This window comes from Suricata suricatta, chromosome X (assembly GCF_006229205.1).
Source record: "Suricata suricatta isolate VVHF042 chromosome X, meerkat_22Aug2017_6uvM2_HiC, whole genome shotgun sequence".
NCBI lineage: Eukaryota > Metazoa > Chordata > Mammalia > Carnivora > Herpestidae > Suricata > Suricata suricatta.
The window spans coordinates 73,847,671-73,870,480 of record NC_043717.1 but is presented as its reverse complement, the minus strand read 5'-3'; the positions used below and the strand labels follow the sequence as shown (position 1 = coordinate 73,870,480).

General features: G+C 33.8%; 1 protein-coding gene across 2 annotated transcripts in view; it reads right to left on the bottom strand.

Annotated features, from left to right (window-relative positions):
- The window catches only part of COL4A5 (collagen type IV alpha 5 chain), a 228,554-nt gene that overhangs the window by 22,976 nt on the left and 182,768 nt on the right, over window positions 1-22,810 (bottom strand). Inside the window, exons 37-44 of one of the 2 annotated variants that reach the window (XM_029930017.1) lie at window positions 15,514-15,640; window positions 13,410-13,490; window positions 12,196-12,294; window positions 11,608-11,658; window positions 9,197-9,382; window positions 7,512-7,520; window positions 2,855-2,863; window positions 25-158 (exon numbers count right to left, since the gene is read on the bottom strand). In XM_029930017.1, coding sequence (XP_029785877.1) covers window positions 25-158; window positions 2,855-2,863; window positions 7,512-7,520; window positions 9,197-9,382; window positions 11,608-11,658; window positions 12,196-12,294; window positions 13,410-13,490; window positions 15,514-15,640 — 696 coding nt within the window. The remainder of the gene's footprint in view (window positions 1-24; window positions 159-2,854; window positions 2,864-7,511; window positions 7,521-9,196; window positions 9,383-11,607; window positions 11,659-12,195; window positions 12,295-13,409; window positions 13,491-15,513; window positions 15,641-22,810) is intronic. The other variant, XM_029930018.1, reaches the window with a different exon arrangement.

The following is a 22,810-nucleotide window of genomic DNA, read 5'->3' as shown; positions in this document are numbered from 1 at the left end:
CAAATATCTACTCCCATTTCCTACCTGGAGTCCTGGTGGTCCTTGATCTCCTTTCAAACCAGGCAAACCAGGTTGCCCAGGTTGGCCTGGGTTTCCCCTCTCTCCTTTAACACCTCCATTTCCAGGGAGACCCCGAGGACCTTCTGGACCTGGTAGACCTTGATAATGCACAACAAATGGCCATATTTCAGTATAGCATAAGAGTAGTATAAAAGGCTGGCTTTTAAAATATCAGTCATATAAATCCTATTAGTTTGCAGAATAAAATCCAGAGTACATTAAAATATATAGACTTATGTTGACTCCCTTTCTAATATAAATTGGGCTGGGTTCTTTTTGTTATTAACACTGATTTGCAGACTTTTTTAGTTTGCATTTTATTATACGTTAAATCTAATACGCTCATAGTTAAAGGACTCAGGACATTATAATAAAGATTGCTTTTGTAATCCCTAAGTGTTTGACTTAAGTGAAAGTAAACAAACACTATAGGGTACTGTTCTCAAATTGGAACATGTATCAGAATCCCCAGGAGAGTCTGTTAAAATAGACTACTGGGATAACCCCCAAAGTTTTGGATTCAGGAAAACTGGGGAGGCGTCCAAAAATTTGCGTTCTAACAAGTGCCCTGTAACTAAAGCTGCTGGTTTCAGACTACACTTTAAGAATCAGTACTTAGGGCAATCAGGGATTCAAGCAATTTGTTTCATTGTGATTAATATCAAATTGCTTTATAAGTAGTTATTTTGTAAATTGTATTTGTAAGTAGTTTCATTTGGCTTTTATTACTATGCAATTAAGATGGTTACTTAAGCAAACTGTTTAATTTCATTTTAGTGCTATGCTTATTAATATATGGCAATATTTTAGTGTCAGAAATTTATTAATTCAATAAAAGTTTTGAATTTATTTAAACATGTTTTCATATTCTTTACATTTAAAATATTTCTGAAGAAAATTTCTGCATATGTCTTGTGAATTAAATTATTAAAATAGGATTTTTGCTAAGCTCTTTTTCTTATACTATGTTTTTAACTTTTCAGTCTAAATAAAGATATCAGGTCCATGAAGCAACCAAGGGGATTTTGTGAATGGCCACATCTTTTGTCACTAGGTGGGAAATAGCTGTTACTTGCCTGCTCTGCAGTGGCTGAAGCTAGGACTATCTAGTTATGCCTTAAGAAACTAATTATAAAGCACTAAATAATGAACAGGCAACAGTTAGCACTTACACATTTTCTCCTCTAGTAATCTTAGTGTTTCATTGGTTTCAATAAAAAAAGGAAGATTATATAGTGATTAGTTTTGAAGGAAATACTGTAGGCAAATGAATTTAGAATATTTGAATTCATGCTTACCTATGGAGAAAGGGTCATCTTTTTGATCTGAGATAAAATTCAGACTTTAATTCCCTTCTAATACTCTTAAGACCCAGAATAAATTACTACATTCTAACAAGGCAGCATGACATACAGATTAAGAATACTGGGTTCTGTAGCTAGAATGTTAGGTTGCAATCCCAGCTCTAATAATCATTAGCTGTTAGACCTCAACAAGTTTATTAATCTCCCTGGCCTCAATTTCCTCCTTTATTAAAATGGAAATAAGAATAGTAACTACTTTATCAGGTTGTTCCAAGGATTAAATAAGATAATATGTATAATTTACTTAACACAGTGCCTGGCACATAGTAAGAAGTATGGAAGAGACTTAAAAATTATTATTACTATTATTACCTTCATTCTTAGTAAAACTGAAAGTAAGAAACTATCTTTGAAATATGAGCCCATTTTAAATATTTCACCTATTTCTATGTGATTTCATATTATAACACTACTCTATCTGGCACACGAGAAAGAGCAAGCAGGTCCACAACAGTACAACTGTTTTATCTTTAAGCAGTTTAAATTATATAGTCACCTAAATCCAGCAACCAGAGAGACACACTTAGAAATTTCTTTCCCAATCATAAAGAAAGGGTTGGGATACTTTACACTAAAATAAACAAACAAAAGCAATTGCTGAGTTCGAACTCCCTAGATAAGGTTTTCTAAGCAAAAGTATTTGCTTTTATCCATAATGTTTAATTTGGACTAGAAATCAGGTAGCAAATCATCTTATTAGGGAAAAAAATAAACTATCTGTTAATCAGTCTAAGAATGACACAGTAAGAGTAAGATGGGGAAAAAAGGGAATCTTTTATGATTCTTTTCCCACTCTGAAAAGTTATCAAAATATTTGAAAAAACTAGGCATGTTATGGGCATTTTTCTTCCTGCAATTAAAATAAGATTATTGGGAAATTTACATGTTATTAACTCAAACCTGCCATTCTGGAGTCCATCAGATTTAAATTAATGATTTGCTAATGATATAAGGGACATATACATTTTATTTTTAGTACTTCTCAATAGTTACCCTCTTCGATTTTTGAAAATAGGCACATAAACACAAATCAGAGCTATGTCAAGCAACAAAAATTCAAGAAAATAATATCAATATGCAGAAGTTACAAATGAGCCAGATACCTGTCTAAAAATCTTAACACAGTCTTAAAGATAATAATAAGTGTATATCCATTTAAAATTCAACATGTCTTCACATAAGTGTTACGTATATTATAAACAATTGAAGCCCCAAAGAACTAATGTCATTTCAAACTTGATTATAAACAACTAACATTACCTTCACCAATATGTTAAATATTAGAGCAGGTAGTATTTGAAGATAATAGCCCTCTTCAATGACTTCTGAGTTATAGCAAAAACCAAAAAACAACACTACATTTCTCTTATCATACATGCAAAACATTAAAAAAAACAACAACAACAGAATTGACCAGTGAAGAGTCTAACCTTGAAAACCTGGGAAGATCAGAGTTCACCAAAGCCCAAAGATCGATGTTAGCAGTATCAGACATCACACAGTACAAAATAAGATTATGAGTTAGAAGAGGTTCACATTATAGCACAAGTTAAACAATAATCCTCTTTGCCAGCATATCTGATACCTACAGCATAATCAGTATGCAAACAGAACCATACAGAAGTATAGAGAGCCAAATATTTTCAAATAGAGCTTATAGGAAATAAACTGCTAGTTATCATTAATTCAAAAAATGGAAAACTCTACTAAAGATACCATGTTAACACTACTGTCGTGGCTTCCTAAAAGTTAGCATCTCAAACATTAAAGTTGGCAAGACAGTACTATTTCACTGATAGCCTTCCATTCCTTTCACAAAAGGTTAATTTTGGATAAATGTTTAAGTTTATCTTGGCCTCCGCCTTCCTTTAGTAAAAACTCACTGTGCAAATTTCTTTATATGATCAGAATGCTTCAAAGAGGTACTGTTAACTTTAAAAGGCCCATTAGACAAAAATACAAAAGATCATAGATGACTAAATAGAGAAATTAAAATACAGATACACAATGGCCACTACCAACTGCACTTCTATTTGCCGTCTTTGAAAATCATTCCATATAGCCACTTTCTGATTTTTTTCATAATTCATCCAGAAGCTTTATATATACTTGTTCACCACTGGACTTTGAAATATAAAGAGCCAAATTTTCCAAAAATGTAAAGGCCACCAATGAAAGGGTACTTTAAAATATTTTGACATGCAATAACCTACCCCAAACCACAGAAAATATCAAATTTACTTTATTATTATTCAATGCACATATTAAATCAGGGCATTAACTATTAAAAAAAGGATCATTAAATAAAAAGAAAAAGGACTATAAATAGGACAACTCTTGGTTAATGTTAATTAACTATAAACACAATTTCCTTTCCTTACAAGTCTTGCTATGATTTATAAACACTGAGGTTAGCAGAGAGAATAAATTGTGCTAGAGCACTGAATCCTAGGAATTAGAAAACTTAGAATCTATTCTCGGTACTACCATTTATATCGATGGGATTGTGGACAATTCAATCTTTCTGAGCTTGTTTTCTCACCCACATAATGGGAATAGTGTTATCTGACCTAACCTCCCTCACAGAGTTGTTTTACGGATCAAATTCAATTTTAAAAATATAGACCTGATATCTCCATGTGCAAGGTGCTACAGAGAACACAAAGATTAGCGAGACCCAAATTCTGCCTTTAAGGAGCTTATAATAAAAGTACATTATATGCTGTAAATGGTATGTCACATGAATATAAAACATTATTATTACCGCCAGGTAATAAAACTTTTAAAGTATTTGATAGTTTGAAATTCAGAAGGCTAAAAAATCACCTTCTGGTTAAATGGTTTCCAAACCACATATAGCAAACTGATTCATCACAACAGTTTGAGAAGAGTCTGGCCACACAATTATTTAAATAGAATTCTTACCTAAAATTATTCAGAGTTTGAGTAAAGACATTTTATCTATGTGTATGCTATAGGGGTGCCAATAACAAGAATGCTTAGAAAAATGTCATTGAAATTATATATATATATATATATATATATATATATATATATATATATATATATATTTGGACTGAGTAAGTAATATGGAAAACTTTAGATCATACCATAGCAAAACTTCTAAGATCTTAATTTCTAAGAGGTAAAATTTTAATGAGTTATATGCCAAGTCAATTTTGTACATGGAGCTCTTAATACATTATATTTCAAATGACATTACAAAGTAACTGAAAAAATAAAATAGAAAATCTGAAGTCTTGTACATAGTGGCAATAACTAAAGATAAGCTGATGAACTGATGGGTAAATTTTAAATCCAGTTTCCACTTAAGGTTGTAATCTTCCACTATTGCAAACAAGAGAACACTGTAGATACTAGGTTCCAAAAACTATGTAATTTAGAGTACATCTGGTAAAGTAGATGTCAAATTGGTTTTAAAGTAATGTGGCTACTTCCCTTTCTCTTCTTTGAATATATTCTAGTGCCTCAGAAGAAAGCAATCTTCTTCTAGTCAATAGTAAAATCTGGAAGTGATCAAGGCAGCAGACTTCTAAGCAAATCAGACAGGGGAGTACTCAAAATTACTTCAAAGTATGCCCTAAGTTTTCTCTTTATCATGGTGATAGTTCAATCGTATGCACTTGTCTTAATCTTTTTGATGACATCCATTTTGAAAAAACATATGAAGCAGTTAATAGGTATTGATGGATTTTATGAGGTAATGAAAACAAGAGAGTGGAGGCACGCTTCTTCTCAACTTGGCCTCATCCTTGGGCCCTGTTCTTGGTATGCTGAGTCTAGTTTTAGCAAAAATTTTGCTAAGTTAGTTTAGGGAGAGTCCTCCGACTGTTGATATCTAATTAAGTCCCCCATCTCCCAACCTTGATGTCTAAGTCTTTGGCCTGACTTTAGTAAGGATTCTGTGAGGCCAGTTTAGCAAGAATCTACCTACACTTGATGTTTCCTTCTAGTAATTTTTCATTCACTTACTCCCTCACTCTGCTAGTTGACTATATACCCATTTGTCTTTTTTTGTATTCAGAATTGAGCTCAGTCTCTCTCCCCTAATGCAACTGTAGGTCCCCTATTCCAACTGTTTTAAATAAAACCTGTCTTGCTATCTTTAACAAGTGCCTGGTGAATATCTCTTTGACAAGTGTAAAACTTAAGTCTCTTCTATATCAGATACTCTATGGCTCTATGAAATTATGGGTCTGTGGAAAGAATTAAGTAGTAAGTAGGAGTAAATTACTAGGGAAATCAGTTCAGATAGAGATAGATGGCTTCGTAAAGAGAATCTTGAAAGATCTTGAATTTTAAATTCACAAGAGAAAATTTTTTGCCATTCCCAATGGTCAGAACTCAGGAATGTACTTTCCCCCTTTTTAGTTCCTCCTAAGAAATTTGAAAAGGCCTATTTATCTTGAAATAACAAACACATTCAGATATTTGTGCTTCTTTTTACTCCTAATTAGATTAACATCTTTCACTATGAATCAGCAACTTTCCATTCAACAGCTTCTCGTAACTAACTGTTCTTTGGTGTGTATGATTAAAATAAGATTGAGAGGCTTCTATTCTGTGCTGGTTGTATGGAATTTGTTTTTTACTCCGTACCTATTAGTCCATTTCCTAGCAGTAGAATTTAGAACTTTGTGACAACACAAAACTTGACGATGGGATTATTTGAAAGATTACAAGAGTTGTGGCAAGTCAAGGATTGCAAATATGTAGGATCTGATAATACATATTACTGTTTAAATAAGAATACCTTTACAAGGATGTGGAGAAAGGGGAACCCTCCTACACTGTTGGTGGGAATGTAAACTGGTGCATCCATTCTGGAAAACAGTATAGAGGTTCCTCAAAAAGTTAAAAATAGAACTACCTTATGACCCAGCAATTGACCCAGCAATTTAAGTATTTACTTAAAAAATATAAAAATACTACTTCAAAGGGATACATGCACCCTGATGTTTATTTATAGCAGTATCATCTACAACAGCCAGATTACAGAAGCAGCCCGATGTCTCTTAATTGATGAGTGGATAAATAAGATATGGGGTGTGTGTGTGTGTGTGTGTGTGTGTGTGTGTGTGTGTGTGTGTATACACACACACACATATATACAATGGAATATTATTCAGCAATCAAAATGAAGAATGAACTCTTGCCATTTGCAATGATGTGGATGGAGCTAGAGATTATAATGCTAAGTGAAATAGGTCAGTCAAAGAAAGACAAACACAATATGATTTCACTACTATGTGGAATTTAAGAAACAAGACAGACAAGCACGGAGAAAAAAAGAGAGAGAGGTAAACCAAGAAACATACTCTTAACTACAGAGAACAATCAGATGGTTACCAGAGGGGAGGTGGGGGTGGATGGGTGAAATAGGTGATGGGATTAAGGAGTGTACTTGATGTGATGAGCACCAGGTGGTGTTTCTAAGTGTTGAATCACTAAATTGTAATTGAAACTAATATTACACTATATATTAACTAATGGGAATTTAAATTAAAACTTAAAGAATGCCTTTTTGAAGGATGGCTTGATTTCATTTACATTAACAGATATAAAAAATAAAAAATATACTCTACTCTGAAGGTAAATGTAAAATATAATACATTTTAGGTACTATAAATTTTGGCTATAAATGACAAAAATATATGAATTTTAAAATATTAAATTAGGTTTCCTAACTAGGTAACTTTGGGTTACTCCAATAGACAGAAACATTGGCCTCTACAAGTTCCTTTCAACTTTCAGATAGACCAACATGTAAGAACTGAATTGGCATATATGCTCTTAAAATACATCCAAACACTTGAAAGCATTAAGTACAGATATATATGTGTATTATATGTACATATATTTATATACATATGTGTGTACACACATATATCTGTACCTATAGAGAGAGAGAAAGAGAATTATATGTAGAATTATATATATGCCCATATACATATATACATATATATGTATAACTATATATACACACATACATATAAATATATATATATAAATATAAGAAAAGTTTCAAAGTTCATGCAGTTACTACTTTGGAGTTAAAGAGCTAACCTGTAGGACCTGGATAGGGAGCAAAGTTCACCAAGGCCCAATGTCATCATTAACAAAAAGGAAAAATATCAAAATTGTTAGCAACATCAAGAAACTAAAGCATCACACTAACTTCTTTTAAGTTACACTTTAATCAATAAAAGAATACTTTGAAAGTTCATATTCATGCATCTGTATACAAACCAAATTATTACCACTTAGCATCAGCACTAAAATAAAAACAGCACATGTGACATATTTTGAAAGGCAAAAAAATAATTTTTATAATAATCATTACCAATGAGCTCAGAAAAAAACAGCAACTTTTATGATCCATTAGGTTTAAGACTCCATTTTAATTTGTAGTTTATGAACAAACTGAGAAGTCACAAACTACCTGATGAGTAGTTTGTGACTAATGTCCTTATGTTGACATATTTCACAGTAATGTTCAACAGTGACCTCTATTACTAGTAAAGAACAAATAATGAGAGTGCTGATTAAAATATAAGAAAAGATAATAGTTTGGTTTATTTTATAATCATTGTATGCATACCAAGCAAGATATTTGTGTCAATTCTTTACATGCAAGAGTTAATGTAGCAGAGGAGAATTTCACTGGTTTTCTTCAATAGTAAAAACAAGGTAAAACTCCAAACACCTTGTATAAACAATCAAGTCAGATCAGATAAAGTCTGGTTTTGAAAATGATCCTCTGAACAAAGTATGTGATCCCATTTGCTTCCTGTTTTCAGAGCATATCTTATTAAAATTAAGTCCCATCACTTCAGAGCTTATCATAATTTAAATGGAAATTTTCATTTTTAAATACATTTTTAAAATGAGTCAGACTTTCAAAGGATAAAAGGACAATTGTTTTGTTTCTTTAACTTTAGATTTCTCTTATCATTTTAAATAATGAAGGCCAAATCTTTAACTACCTGAATATCAAGTTCCCAAAATCTGTTAATAATCTATCACCAGTGATTGGGCTCAGCGACATTAACCTCAGATGAGAACGAGCATTTCCAAATTTAGCATAATGAGGTGACACAGCACACACACAAAATGAAAAGTGAACTTTGGATGCAAAATTGAGGTTACTAGAGCAGTTAACACAAGACAAATGAGGTATAGACATTAAGTTTGAATGAAGAGATCGCTATTCAATTTAATCATGCTGCGATGTTGAAGATAAATTTGATTGCCTAGTTCCTAGAGAAGATAAAATTTTTTATTGTGCTTGGTGACATTTGCTGATCATATGACAGAACCATAGCAACACTTTTGATATGAACCACAAGCATCTATAGGGTGATCACTAAAATGATTTCTGTGATGACATGCAGAGAAGCTCACATTAAATATGCAGATGGCATTTTGCTGCCAGGTTATCAGTATAATTTTATGTTTAATAAAAAGACTAATATATCCACAATTTCCTTTTTTCATCCACATTGGTTTGTTTTAGTTTAACTTTAAGTAAATGATGAAAGGCATTACTGAAAAGAATAATTCGATGACAGAGAAATAGATGGTGCGAGGTATAAACCAAAGTATTTACTAGTAAGAATCTAATAGTATCTAAATTATCTAATAGAATCTAAAGTAATAGGATCTAAAGTCTTAAAGACTGAATAACCTGCCAGCAAAATGAAATAAATTAACTAAAAAATAGACCATTCCCCCACCACTCATGTACATACCTGGTCTCCCAGGAGGACCTTGGGGCCCAGGGTTGCCTTTAGGGCCTTCCAGAGCTGGACCTGGAGAACCAGGAGGGCCTGGGGGACCCTGCACACCAGGAAAACCCTGAAAGCCTGGTTCTCCCTTTGGACCAGGAAGGCCAGGGTTTCCTGGAATGCCAGGTAATCCTTCATCACCCTTTTGACCTATGAAAGCAAAGTGACATTAGGGAACACATTAAATGATACTGAGTATTAGGCTTGCCTGTAAGGCTAAATCTATTAATTCTTTTTTTCTTTTGAAGGTTTTTAATTATTTTTTTTGCCTTTTTAAAAAATAGTTTATGTCAAATTGGTTTCCCTATAACACCCAGTGCTCTTCCCCACAAGTACCCTCCTCCATTATTAGAACAAGTAATGGAATGTGCTAGGGTCATTTCTATCTCCTGCCAAATCCCTAACCCATACAAAAAATCCCATTCTTCTTATTAGACATATTAATGTTACAAGAAATATTTATTAGAGTATTATAGAAATATAAAAAAAATATAGCTTGGATCCCAAAAGATAACCTTTGTATTAGGTCACAGAGGAATGATCACATGACCAGTAGCTGTGAGAAAATAAAAAATAAAAAACTAGAAAAGTTTAAAGTATTGGCATGAATAGGTTAGAGATAGATGGCTGGAGGAAATTCCTTCAACAAATATTTTGAGACTAATTTTGAGACTAATGAAGACATGGATCTTTAGTGGCTGCTATGTGTCTCTGAAGAACATTCTATCCAAGATTTAGAATCCCAATCTAGACAAACTGTTCTCAACATTTTTATACACCCCCAACATGCCTGAAAGTGATATAACAGTGGCACATTAAAGTAATAATTTTCACATTGGGATCATGGGAAGGATATAGGAATTTATAGGACATATGTCTGTGGTTTGAAAAAAGCCCCCAGAAGGGTGCCTGTGTGGCTTGGTTGGTTAAGCGTTCGACTTCAGCTCAGGTCATGATCTCACGGTTTGTGGGTTCGAGCCCCACGTCAGGCTCTGTGCTGACTGCTAGCTCGGAGCCTGGAGCCTGTCTTCAGATTCTGTGACTCCTTCTCTCTCTGACCCTCCCCTGTTCACGCTGTCTCTCTCTTTCTCTAAAAAATAAATAAAAACATTAAAAAAATTAAAAAATAAAAGCCCCCAGAGAACAACCAAAGGTCCTTTCAGAAAATAAACTGGCATACCTGTACACATATTCAGTCATTCATTTAACCATCTGGTGCTTACAACGAGAGTAAGAACATGCACAAGAAGGTAGATGTGTATGTGTACACACCCATTCAAAATGCAAGATGTATATATTAATATGGAGTTTTCAATTTTTATTATTGGTACATATTTCTATAGTTTCCTTATATTACCTTGGTTTTGTTTCCATGGGGAGAAAAGAGTGGTTGTTGGGGTTTTTTTCCCAGTTGAAAGACCTTTTTTTAAAGTTTATTTATTTATTTTGCAAGAGAGAGAGAGACAGAAAGGGAGAGAGAATCCCAAGAAGGCTCCTTGCTGTCAGGCTGTCACCACAGAACCCCACATGGGTCTTGATCTGAACCGTGAGATCATGAACTGAGCCAAAATCAAGAGTCTGATGTTTAACCAACTGAGCCACCCAGGTGCTCCCTGGCTGAAAGATTTTTAAAACATTTAGTGAAATCTACCTCTTCCTACAAATGTGCTTTATCATTTCCTCAGCAGTTGTTTATGAAAGTAATGAAGAAATACCTATATGTAAATTTCCTTACGAATGCATTTTTAGGGGCGCCTCTGTGGCTAAGCCAGTTAAGCATCTGACTTCAGCTCAGGTCATGATCTCAACGGTTTGTGGGTTCGAGCCCCACACCGGGCTCTGTGCTGACAGCTTAGAGCCTGGAGCCCGCTTCAGATTCTGTGTCTCCCTCTCTCTCTGACCCACCCCCACTCATGCTCTATATCTGTCTCAATAATAAATAAAAACATAAAAAATTTAAAAAAGAATGCATTTTTATATAGCACAACTCTTTATACTAAATTGTTAATTAAGAACTGCTTTAAGACAGAACTTGAGGGGCGCCTGGGTGGCTCCGTCAGTTGTGTCCGGCTTCGGCTCAGGTCATGATCTTACGGTTTGTGGGTTCGAGCCCCACGTGGGGCTCTGTGCTGACACCTAGCTCAGAACCTGGAGCATGCTTCAGATTCTGTATCTCCCTCTCTCTCTGTCTGACCCTCCCCTGCTTGTACTGTATCTCTCCGTCTTTCAAAAATAAATTAAAAAAGAAAAGATAAACTTGAGTTTTGAGTTTTCTGGGGTTGTATGTGCATTTTATAACAGCAAATGGAAAAATAAATGTGCTAGACCATATTCTTTTTATATGGCCTGATTTAGCATGTTTTATTAAAGTTTACCAGAAAGTCCTGGGAGTCCAGGGGGTCCTGGGATTCCAAAGCCTGGTTGACCTGTCAGAGAATAAACCAAAAGTCCTCAAATAGATAATAAATGAAACAAGGACAAAGTCTTTAGGACCATTCAATTTTTTACTAAGTGGTACTACATATCTTATATGAAATGTGCAGAAGATTCATTTCCAACATGGAATCACAATTCTAACATGAAAAAACTATATAAAATATATTCTACTTGTGATAAGTGTTAGGTATATCTTTATATATATTATATGTAAAATATATACATGGAAAATAGATTGCATAGTGAAATGAGGTCACCCAGAGAAGTTGAAAAAAGCTGGGTAACTTCTTCACATGAACCTGGACAAGAAAAGATATGGAGTTTTTCATAAGAAGGAGGCAACCTGATGGATAAGTGTAAAGTAATATTCTCAGTACAAAGTGCAAGAAAGTAATTAGGAAGAGAAAGCACGTAGTAGCTTAGAGGTTATGAAAGAAGATATAAGTTGATTGTGGACAAATAAGGACAAAAGTTCAAAAAGACAAAGAAGAAATTAGAAAATTAGGAACAATGAAAAAATATGGCACCTGGTTCACCCTTCTGCCCAGCAGGTCCAGGGATACCATCTTGACCGGGGTTGCCTTTTTCACCTGGAGGCCCTGGTGGCCCAGGACGACCGCCACCACCTAAAGCACAGAGCACAGCAGGTTGCACCTATCTTCCCAATTACTTTTCCTTCCATATTCCCCGTTCTTTCCATACCAGCTTCAAATAGTGCTATCCAAATGACTACAAAGTACCTCCAAGGCATCCCTTTAAATTGCAAAATCTTGTGAAAAAGAGATATCAAAAGACTAAAAGCTAATGAGAATAAGGAAGAGACATCATTCATTCAGCACCCAAATTTTTTCAGTTTCTCATTTTTTTAGTGTTAAATCTAGATAAATAATCCGTATCTTTTAATTTCGGTAACTCTGCCAAGCACAATTTGAGCGTACCTGAGAAGGTGATTTCTGACGGCTACACATATCATTTATTTTTTTTCTGTCCTTGACAGAATGTATTAAATAAGCAAACACCACCAACAAGCAAAACAAGTACTACAATGTAAAAATATTTAAAAAAATGATAACCCAATCTAAGTTTATTTTGGGAGTGTTTGCTGTATAATTGGATTTAATGAAATGTTTAGAGGTGCAGTCGGCATGACTTCGAGTAGATAATGAAAGAAAATGCAAAATGCTTATTGATTTATGATGTGGTTTCATCTTAGCTTGGGCAAACCATGCAGTATTTAATACATAGTAGCAGAATATTTACTAATGAAGCTTGAAAAGATGTGAGTTCTTTGTGTGCAACCTTTCATTTATGCATGTGAGAGGGTTATCAGTTTCTCATTTTAATCTAGCTTTAGACTATCAAGGAGAGCAAGGTGTGGGGGCTGGAACGGGGTGCATTATAGGCCTCAGATGGGGCCATGAGGAGTGATTTGGTTTAGAATTCAGCAAACAAACAATAGTGCTACACCTCACCATTCTAAAAAATACCAGAGCTTCTACTATTGCAGGATACTTGAAATAACTCTCCCTGAAGGGAGTCCCCCAAATAAGGTCCCAAAGTAATAATTTTAAGTAACTTTTATTAAGAGTTGTTCAGTTTGTATCTAATGAGTAGTACTAAATGAATGATCACCATGTTTCCTTGTCTTAAAAATGTTCACAACTCCCAGAAATTATTTGACTTTCCCAAAATGAATATGAGCCTTAGTTTTACAGAACAAATCCTTAGGTTTCCTGCTTACCTACAGGACCAGGTTCTCCTGGAAGGCCAGGGTTCCCAGAAGGACCAGTAATACCTTTTGGTCCAGGAAGTCCTGGAGTTCCTAAAGTAAAGAGTTCAATTTAATAATAAAAGAAAACTGTACTCCTTTAAGAATTACAACTCAAACTCAAAATTTATAGTATTAGCACAAAAACAGCGAATAGGGGAAAAAAGAAGAAAGATGCTGATGTTTGCTGAATATTTTTAAGAATAATTTTAAGTTTCAAATTTATTTATCCAAGGGTGGCATTATTATATATTCATAATAAAAATAATTACCACAACATTACAACATTACAACATTACATTAGTAGAATTGGTAGGATTCTATTGTATGGATATATCAATTTTTTAATCCATTCATCTACTGTCAGATATTTGGGGCATTGTCAGGTTTTAGGTATTATGAATATCTATTTATGGAAACCTGGTCTACTTCCAGTTTTTACCTATTATGAAGTAACACTGCTATGAATATTTCTGAACCAGTATTTTTGTGGACTTGTCTTAATTTATCTTGGGTAAATACCTAGATAGGAATGGAACTGCTGAGTCAGAGTAGCTGTATGGTGTGTCTTATAAACAAACAAACAAACAAACAAACAACCTGCCAAACCATTGACACAACAATGTCTGGGAATTCCAGTTGTTCTAGATCCTTGTACAACATATAGTGATATCAGTTGTTTTCATATATGTTAGCTAACCTGACAATAAATTATATTAAAAAATAAATAAATTTGAACATATAATGTTGAAAAAAAGAGACGCTTCTAGGTACCCACTGGAATAGCTAAAATTAAAAAGACACAGTACCAAATGAGGTAAGGACATGGGCAACTGGACATTTCACAATACAAAGTACTAACCATAATATAAGCACAACAAGCCACGAGGAGCCACCTAGGAACATTTCAAATGTTGCAGGTGCGACTGTAATTTATAAACCATTTGGAATAACAGCTAAAACTTCCTTCCTAGTAGTAGGAAAACTATTAAAGTTAAATGTCTACCTACTTTATGAGAGAAATGAGTATATATGTCCACAAAAGACATGTGAAAGAATGTTAATGCCATCTTTTTTAATAGTCCCAAACTGGAAATAGCCTAAAGTCCATCAACAAGAGAATGGGTAATTGATTACTATATATTTCTTCAATGGGCTGTTACAGAACAATTATAAAAAAACAAACTACTGACACATGCAACAAGATAAATTAATCTTATAAGTGACAGAAGCCACACACAAGGATATATACTGTATGATTCCATTTATATGAATTTCAAAAACAGGTGAGATTAATTGATGGTGATAGAAATCATAGCAGTGGTTACCTTGGTGAGGGTGGTTTCACTGTGAAAAGGCATGGGTAACCTTTAGGGGTGAGGGAACTATTGTATATCTTGATCTGTATGGTAGGTATAAATATATATAGATACATATATCGGTGAAAACTCATTGATAGACTTGTATATTTTACTCTACATTATACTTCAATAAAAGGTTAAGGAAAAGATAAGCAAAGGCCCACTCCATCCATGCCACTGTGAAATCCAAAAGACAAAAAATGAACAAATTAAATACAAGCATAAACAGAGCAGATAGTATAGCAATCTAGTTCAGGCTACCTACTTGACTATAGTGCTAAGTCCCTGTGCTTGCTTAACTCAGTCATTGGTAGAACAATTGTTCTACCAAGAGCAACCCAACGGTGTGCCTGAGCACAACTTTCCAAGAGAATCAGCAGCAGGCTAAGGTTTGGTAGTGTACATTATAATCACCGACAAAAATAGTCAAGCTTCTTAATTGACTGTCGCTAACAGTCAAAGATTGAAAAATGCTGTACCAAACAGTCTCTCTGTTCACAGGATATTGTCCTGCTGAGTTGGTAATACTCATTCTCATTTTATACAGAAAGAAATTTGGGCAAAGAGAAGATAAAGAGCTAGTTCAAGATTATGTTCCTAGTCAGTGTCTGATTGGGAAATAGAAAAGAAGTTTGCTAAATAAGAAGTTGCTCTGTGACATGGGCTAGACTAAATAAGGAAGGACATAAGGAAGCATTTAAGAAAAGGTATATTACCAGGAAATCCAGGAAGGCCTGGTTGTCCTTTTGCTCCAGGGGTCCCTGGTAATCCAGGCAAACCAGTTTCTCCCATAGAACCTTTGATTCCAGGGTTTCCTGGGTATCCAGGCAGACCAGGTTCACCCTAAAGCCATGAATAAGAAGATAAAACTGAGTCTCTACATGACTTAGATTGTATAACAACACATTATTTATAGAGCTTTTATTATATGTCAGTCACTCTGTGAAGTGCTTTACAGAAAGTGCTTTCTTTAATCACTGGTAAAAATTTAACTTGAAAATGCTTTGTTTAATCATCACAACAGCTTTTTGAATTAGGCTTTACCATCTCCATTTATAAATGAGAAAGCTGAATCTTGGAGAAATCAAGGCCTAACATCTCTAGCAAGGGGTAGAATTAGAATTTGAGCCAAGGTCTGTTAGACTCCAGAGATCATGCTATTTCCACAATATGTAGATGAATTTTGTCATTAATCCCTAACGACTATATTAGAAATACACTATCATTATCCCATTTTACAGTATTGCAACTAATAAGTTGTGGAATCTGCATTTGGATCCAGATAGTCTCATTTGAACTTTGATCATTATCCTTAGCATGCTACAATGGAATTCACTGCTTACAATAAGCATGTCAAATTGTAGTTACAGTAGGTTCTACTGCAAAAAGTAAACTTAATCTTAACATGCATACATCTATCAATTCTTCAGTGAACATCTCAAATCCCATATGTTCCATGAAGCTTTCCAGAACAAAGAAAGCTCATGCTAAGAATGTAGAGTAGGTTCTTATTCTGTCAAATCAATAATGGCTTCACATATGAATCTCTTGACTCTTCAACTACACTGAACATTTCTCTGTGGTTAAAGACAACTCATCTGTAACCATTTTTGTTCCAGTGAACTTTTGCATTATGTTTTCTTCTAATAGAGTCTTAGAATTCATATCCACTTTCATAATTAAAACAAGTTTTCCCCAATAAAAATGAGAACATGCTTTAATTAATCTACCAGTGTCCACTGCTCTGCTCATGAAGATCATGATCTCTCCAACAAAGTGTCAGTGTTCAACATTCTACTGAATACCTCCTTCTACATTTAGTGCTTATGCTTGTCTAGGTGACTAAGATCATCCATTTGTGACTCAAATGATTCTGCATTATGGTGAAAGCTTTTTCAACTATTTCCTTTCCTCTTTACATCCCACTGGGCTGGGAATATATGCATTTTGATCTAAACTTTTATAAATCACATATCTAGCACATTTTTACACACACAATAGTATACAATTAAATTTTTCAGGGGCGCCTGGGTGGCTCGGTCGGTTAAGCGTCCGGCTTCGGCTCAGGTCATGATCTCACAGTTCGTGGGTTCAAGCCCTGCCTTGGGCTCTGTGCTGACAGCTAGCTCAGAGCCTGGAGCCTGCTTCATATTCTGTGTCTCCCTCTCTTTCTGACTCACCCCTGTTAGCGCTGTTTCTGTCTGTCTATCAAAAATAAATAAATAAATAAATAAATTTTTTATTGAACTGGTTCCATCTTAGGTATTTACACCGAAAAGCTTTGAATAAACTACCATAATTCTTCTTGCAATTCATGAACCAATGACATTTATATATCAAAATAAAAAGCAAGAAGAATATTCCAATTGTCTGCTAATGGTAAACCTGAAAGGCAGTACACAGCTCCTGATGATTTATGAAAAAGTAAGTGATATTCCACAATATATAATTTCAACCAGCACTTGGATGCCCCCTGCAATTCTTCTCACCACCCTATGACCCTACTTTAAATTCTAAAAGGAAAGTAATTAAATGCTTTTTTCATCAGTGCTTCTGAAAAGGAATAAAAGTTGCTAGTTTAAGTTTTATCTACATTTTCACTATTCACAAACTTGCAGAGAAAACAATGAGCTTCAAAAATACCCACAAACTGGCCAGAAATCTTGTAAATCACTCTGAGAAGAGAAGCAAAACTTAGACAGGACTCGACTAGACTTAAGCCACAAATATCTACATTTGTTCAAATGTCACCCTTTGATAGAATTCTTTTTTATTTAGATAAAATTGACATATAATTTTATATTAGTTTCAGGTGTACAACACAATTTGATATTTGTTGTATTGTGTAATGATCACCACAAAAAGTCTAGTTAACATCCATCACCATAGTTACAAAATTTTTTGTTCTTGGGATAAAAACTTTTAAAATTTACTCTGTTAGCAATGTTCAATATACAATACACTATTAACTATAGCCACTGTGTTGTACATTACATCCCAGTAACTTATATACTTTATAGCTATAACTTTGAACTTTTTAACCTTCTTCACCCATTTCACCCACCCTCCAATGTTCCATCCCCATCTCTGGCAACCACAACTTTGTTCTCTGTATCTATTAGCTCGTTTTGAAAAAAAAATGCCTAAGTTTAGATTCTACATATAAGTTAAATCATAGGGTATTTGTCTTTCTCTGACTTATTTCACTTACCATAATGACCTCAAGGACCATCCATGTTGTCACAAATGGCAAGACTTCATCCTTTGATATGGCTCAATAATATCCCATTGTATATACATCCCATATTTTCTTTATCCATTCATATACCAATGGACACTTGGTTTGTTTCCACATCTCAGCCATAGTAAATAATACTTCAACGAACATGGGGATGGATATATCTTTTCAAATTAGTGTTTTCATTTTCTTATATAAATACCCATGGTACTTCTTTTATTTATTTATTTTTTGAGGAAACTCCATAATGCTTTTTATAGTGATTGCAACAATTTACAGTCTCACTAAGAGTGTACAACTTTTCTCCCCATCTTTGCTAACACTTGCTAAAATGTGTCTTTTTGATAATAGCCATTTTAACAGGTGAGAAGTGATATCTGATTTTGTTCTCTTAAGTTTATTTATTTACTTTGAGAGAGAGAGAGAGAGAGAGAGAGAGAGAAAGGACAGAAAGACAGGAAAGAGAGAATCCCAAGCAGGTTCTGTGCAGTCAGCATCAGTGTGATGCAGGGCTGGATCTCAAGAACCTAATTATGAGATGATGACGTGAGCCGAGATCAAGAGCTGATTGCTCAGCAGACTTAGCCACCAGCAGCCATCATTGTGGTTTTCATTTGCATTTCCTTGATGATTAGTGATTTAAGTACCTTTTCATGTACCTGTTGGTCATTAGTATGCCTTCTTTGGAAAAATATCTATTCAGTTGCTCTGCTAATTTTTAATTGTATTCTTTTTTATTTTTAGTATCAACTATATGAGTTCTTTGCATATTTTGATTATTAACTCCTTATCGATATATGACTTGCAAATATTTTCTCCCATTCAGTAGGTTGTCTTTTCAGTTGATTACCTTTGCTGTGCAGGTCAGTTTGATGTAGTCCTAATTGTTTATTAAGGTTTTGTTGCCTTTGCTTTTGGAGACACAATTAGGAACACATAACCAAGATGAAGGTCAAGAAACTTGCCTGTTTTATTCTAGCAGCTTTATGGTTTCAGGTTTTACATTTAAATCTTTAACCCATTTTCAATTAATTTTTGCATATGGTATAAAGTAGTAGTCTAGTTTCATTCTTTCGTCTGTGGCTGTAGGTTTTCCCAACACCATTTATTAAAATGACTGTGTTTTATACATTGTATATTCTTGCTTCCTTTGTTGTAAATTAATTGACTATATTTGTACGGGTTTATTTCTGGGCTCTCTATTCTATTCCACTGATCTACGTATTTGTTTTCATGCCAATGCCATATTGTTGGGATTACTATAGCTTTGTAATATAGTTTGAAATCAGAGAGTGTGATATCTCCAGCTTTGTTTTTCTCAAGATTGCTTTCGCTATTCAAAATCTTTTGTGGTTCCATACAAATTTTAAGATTGTTTATTTCTTTGAGAATACCATTCGTATTTTCATAAGGATTGCAATGAATCTGCATATTGCTTTGGGTAATATGGACATCTTAACAATATTAATTATTCCAATCCATGAGCATAGGTAGAATATCTTCACATTTGTGTCTTCAATCTTTCATCAACGTCATCATTTTCAGAGTATATGTCTTTCATTTCAATGGCTAAATTTATTCATAAGTGTTTTATTCTTTTTAATGCAATCATAAATGGGAATGTTTCCTTAATTTCTCTTTCTGATAGTTTGTTTTTAGTATATAGAAATGCAACAGATTTTTGAATGCCAATTATGAACTTGGTGACTTTCCTGATTTGTTTATTAGCTCTAACAGTTTTTGTTAGAGACTTTAGGGTCTTTAACAAATATAAGTATAAATTATAAATATACATACATATGTATACATATATCTGTCTGAAAATAGCGATAGTTTTTACTCCTTCCTTTCCAATTTGGATATCTTTCATTGCTTTTTCATGCTTATTTGCTCTAGCTAGGATTTCCAATGCCATGTTGAATAAAAGTGGCAAAAGTGAGCATCCATGTATTGTTTCTAATCTTAGAGGAGAAATTTTCAGCTTTCCACCATTGAGTATGATGGTAGCTGTGGGCTTCTAATATATGACCCTTGTGTTGAGGTACATTCCTTCTATACCCACTTTGTTAAAGTTTTTATCATAAATGGATGTTAAATTTTGTCAAATACTTTTCCTGCATCTATTGAGATGAAAGTATGGTCTATTTTTATAATATTAGGATATAGAAGTTTTTATAACAATTAGATTATGCTTCTGATCTTTCCCACTAAATCTGCTTTCCCACATCTCTCCTCTTTCAGTATGTGACAACTCCATTGTCCCAGTAGCTCAGGAATAAAACTTTAGAGTCATCCATAATATCTCTCTTATTTTTCATTATTATCTCTCCTCTCATTTCTATAAGCAGATCTTTCTGGTTTGACCTGGATCCAAACCAGGAAGATCTCAGGTCTGTCTCACTTAAATAGTGTTATAACTGGTCTCACTGTTTTCATCCTTATTCCTCTATGATCTGGTTCCAAACTAGGAGCTATGATATATTTTAAAAATTAAGTACAATCATATTACTCCTTCCAGTCACTCCCCATTTCACTCCGGAGTAAAATCCCTTACTATGATCCAAAAGGCTCTAGATAATCTATCTCCCATTACCAACCTGATCTCATCACCTATTTAGTTTCACCTCACTCCGTCTGCTTAATCCACTCTAGCCACATTTATGTACCTCACATATGTCAGGTATACTCCCACCTCAGGGTCTTTGAATGACTCATTCCCTCACTGCATGTCATGTGATCAACGGTTATCAGAGCAACTTTCCCTTACTACTTTATTTCAAAATGTAACAATTTTCAGCAATTCCTATACCCAAGCCTTACTTAACTTTTGCCATACCTTCTAACACACTATAAACTGATTTGATTATTGACTAGATATCAGCTCCATGCAGGCAGAGTTTGTTTCATTCATTTTCTATCTCCAGCACCTAAAACAGTACCTGGCACTTCATATACACTCAATAGGTATTTTTTGAATAAATGGATAAATGAGTATAATATTTGCCTATGTAAAAAATTTAAACTCTACATGATAAATGCACAGTAAACTGGGTTATATAAGACAGACAAATGACTGGGAGAAAATATTTGCAACACATATAATAGACAATGGACACATCTTTATAAACTACTTGTATCAATCAATAGGAAATACACAACAAAATTCCTTCCTAAAAATGAGGCAAGAGCATGAATAGACAATTTGTAGAAGAGATATAAGCATAATAAATCTCATTTCTAATTAGAAAAATTCAAATTTCAACAATGATACTCTACTTTTCACCTTTTAAACTGACAAAATTAGAATGATTGATAATACCCAATATTTGTAAAGTGAAGAGAAAATAGAAAATTTCTTACACCGATTAAGACAACATAAAGGAGTAGAGATACTTAAGAGAAAAATTAGTCAGTAACTATGAACAGTAAAAGGCATATATATATATCATATATATATGATGGTTTCCTGCAACTCCACTCAGAATTTATCCTATGTAATATTTACTAAATAATCTTAAGATATGTATGTCAGAAGTGAGTAAGACTCTTCAGAGCAATATATGTTTGTAATCATGAAGATATAGAAACAATTCAATATTCATAATAGGTTAAACTATTTATGATTAACCCCCACACAAAATAGTACATAATTGGGAAAAATAATGAGGCATTTATTCATGGGCTGATAAAGAGAGTTTGCTAAAATTTACTAAATTATGATAGCTAGGTCCAGAGCAGATATATAGTATGATTTTTTTGTTTGTCATTAAAAATATAAGATACCTGCATTTGGAAGATGCAGCATCATTTCATGAATCAGCAATTGAAGAAAATGCTTCTAATTATAGTTGTAAGATGCTTTCCATTGTTAAGAGGCACTTCAATACGAGACATTTTGAATGTAACAAATTGAGTCTTAAAATTGATGAAATACCATTGAGCTTGGGTGGCTCAGTCGGGAAGCATCCAGCTTGGGCTCAGGTCATGATATCAGTCTCTGAGTTCGACCCCACATTGGGCTCTGTGCTGACAGCTCGGAGCTTGAAGCCTCCTTCAGATTCTGTGTCTCTTGCTCTCTCTGCCCCTCCCCCATTCACACTGTCTGTCTCTCTCTCTCCAAAATAAACAAACATTAAAAATATTTTAAAAATAAAATAAAATTGATGAAATACGTATCATATATACATGCTTACATGTGCATAAAAAGTCTTTTCTGAACGACTACTAAAAATAGTTACCTTGTAGAAAAACTACGAATTTGAGGTATGTAAATGTGTAGAAAAAGGACTTCTCATTTTATATTGGTTCATACTGTTTGATTTTTTTAAATCAAGGGTATTAGTTACTATTAATATAAAAACTTTAAAAGACAAAAATATAAGTGTACTTATTTTTTGACCCAGACACTTCACTTTTAGGAATCTATACAGTATAAATAATTGTACATGTGTCCACAGATATGTCTAAGAATATTCATTAAGATATTATTTGCAACAATAGAATATCATGCAAATATAAAATAATGTGCAATGCCAAAGAAAATTGTCTTATATTTAAAAAGAAAAATTAGAAGATGTAAATGATAAAGCAAACATAGAATAGCATTTATGATTATATACACATACAATGTAATGCTTATTGATTCATGATGTGGTTTCATCTTAGCTTGGGCAAACCATGCAGTATTTAATACATAGTAGTAGAATATTTACTATTGAAGCTTGAAAAGATGTGAGTTCTTTGTGTGCAATCTTTCATTTATGCATGTGAGAGGG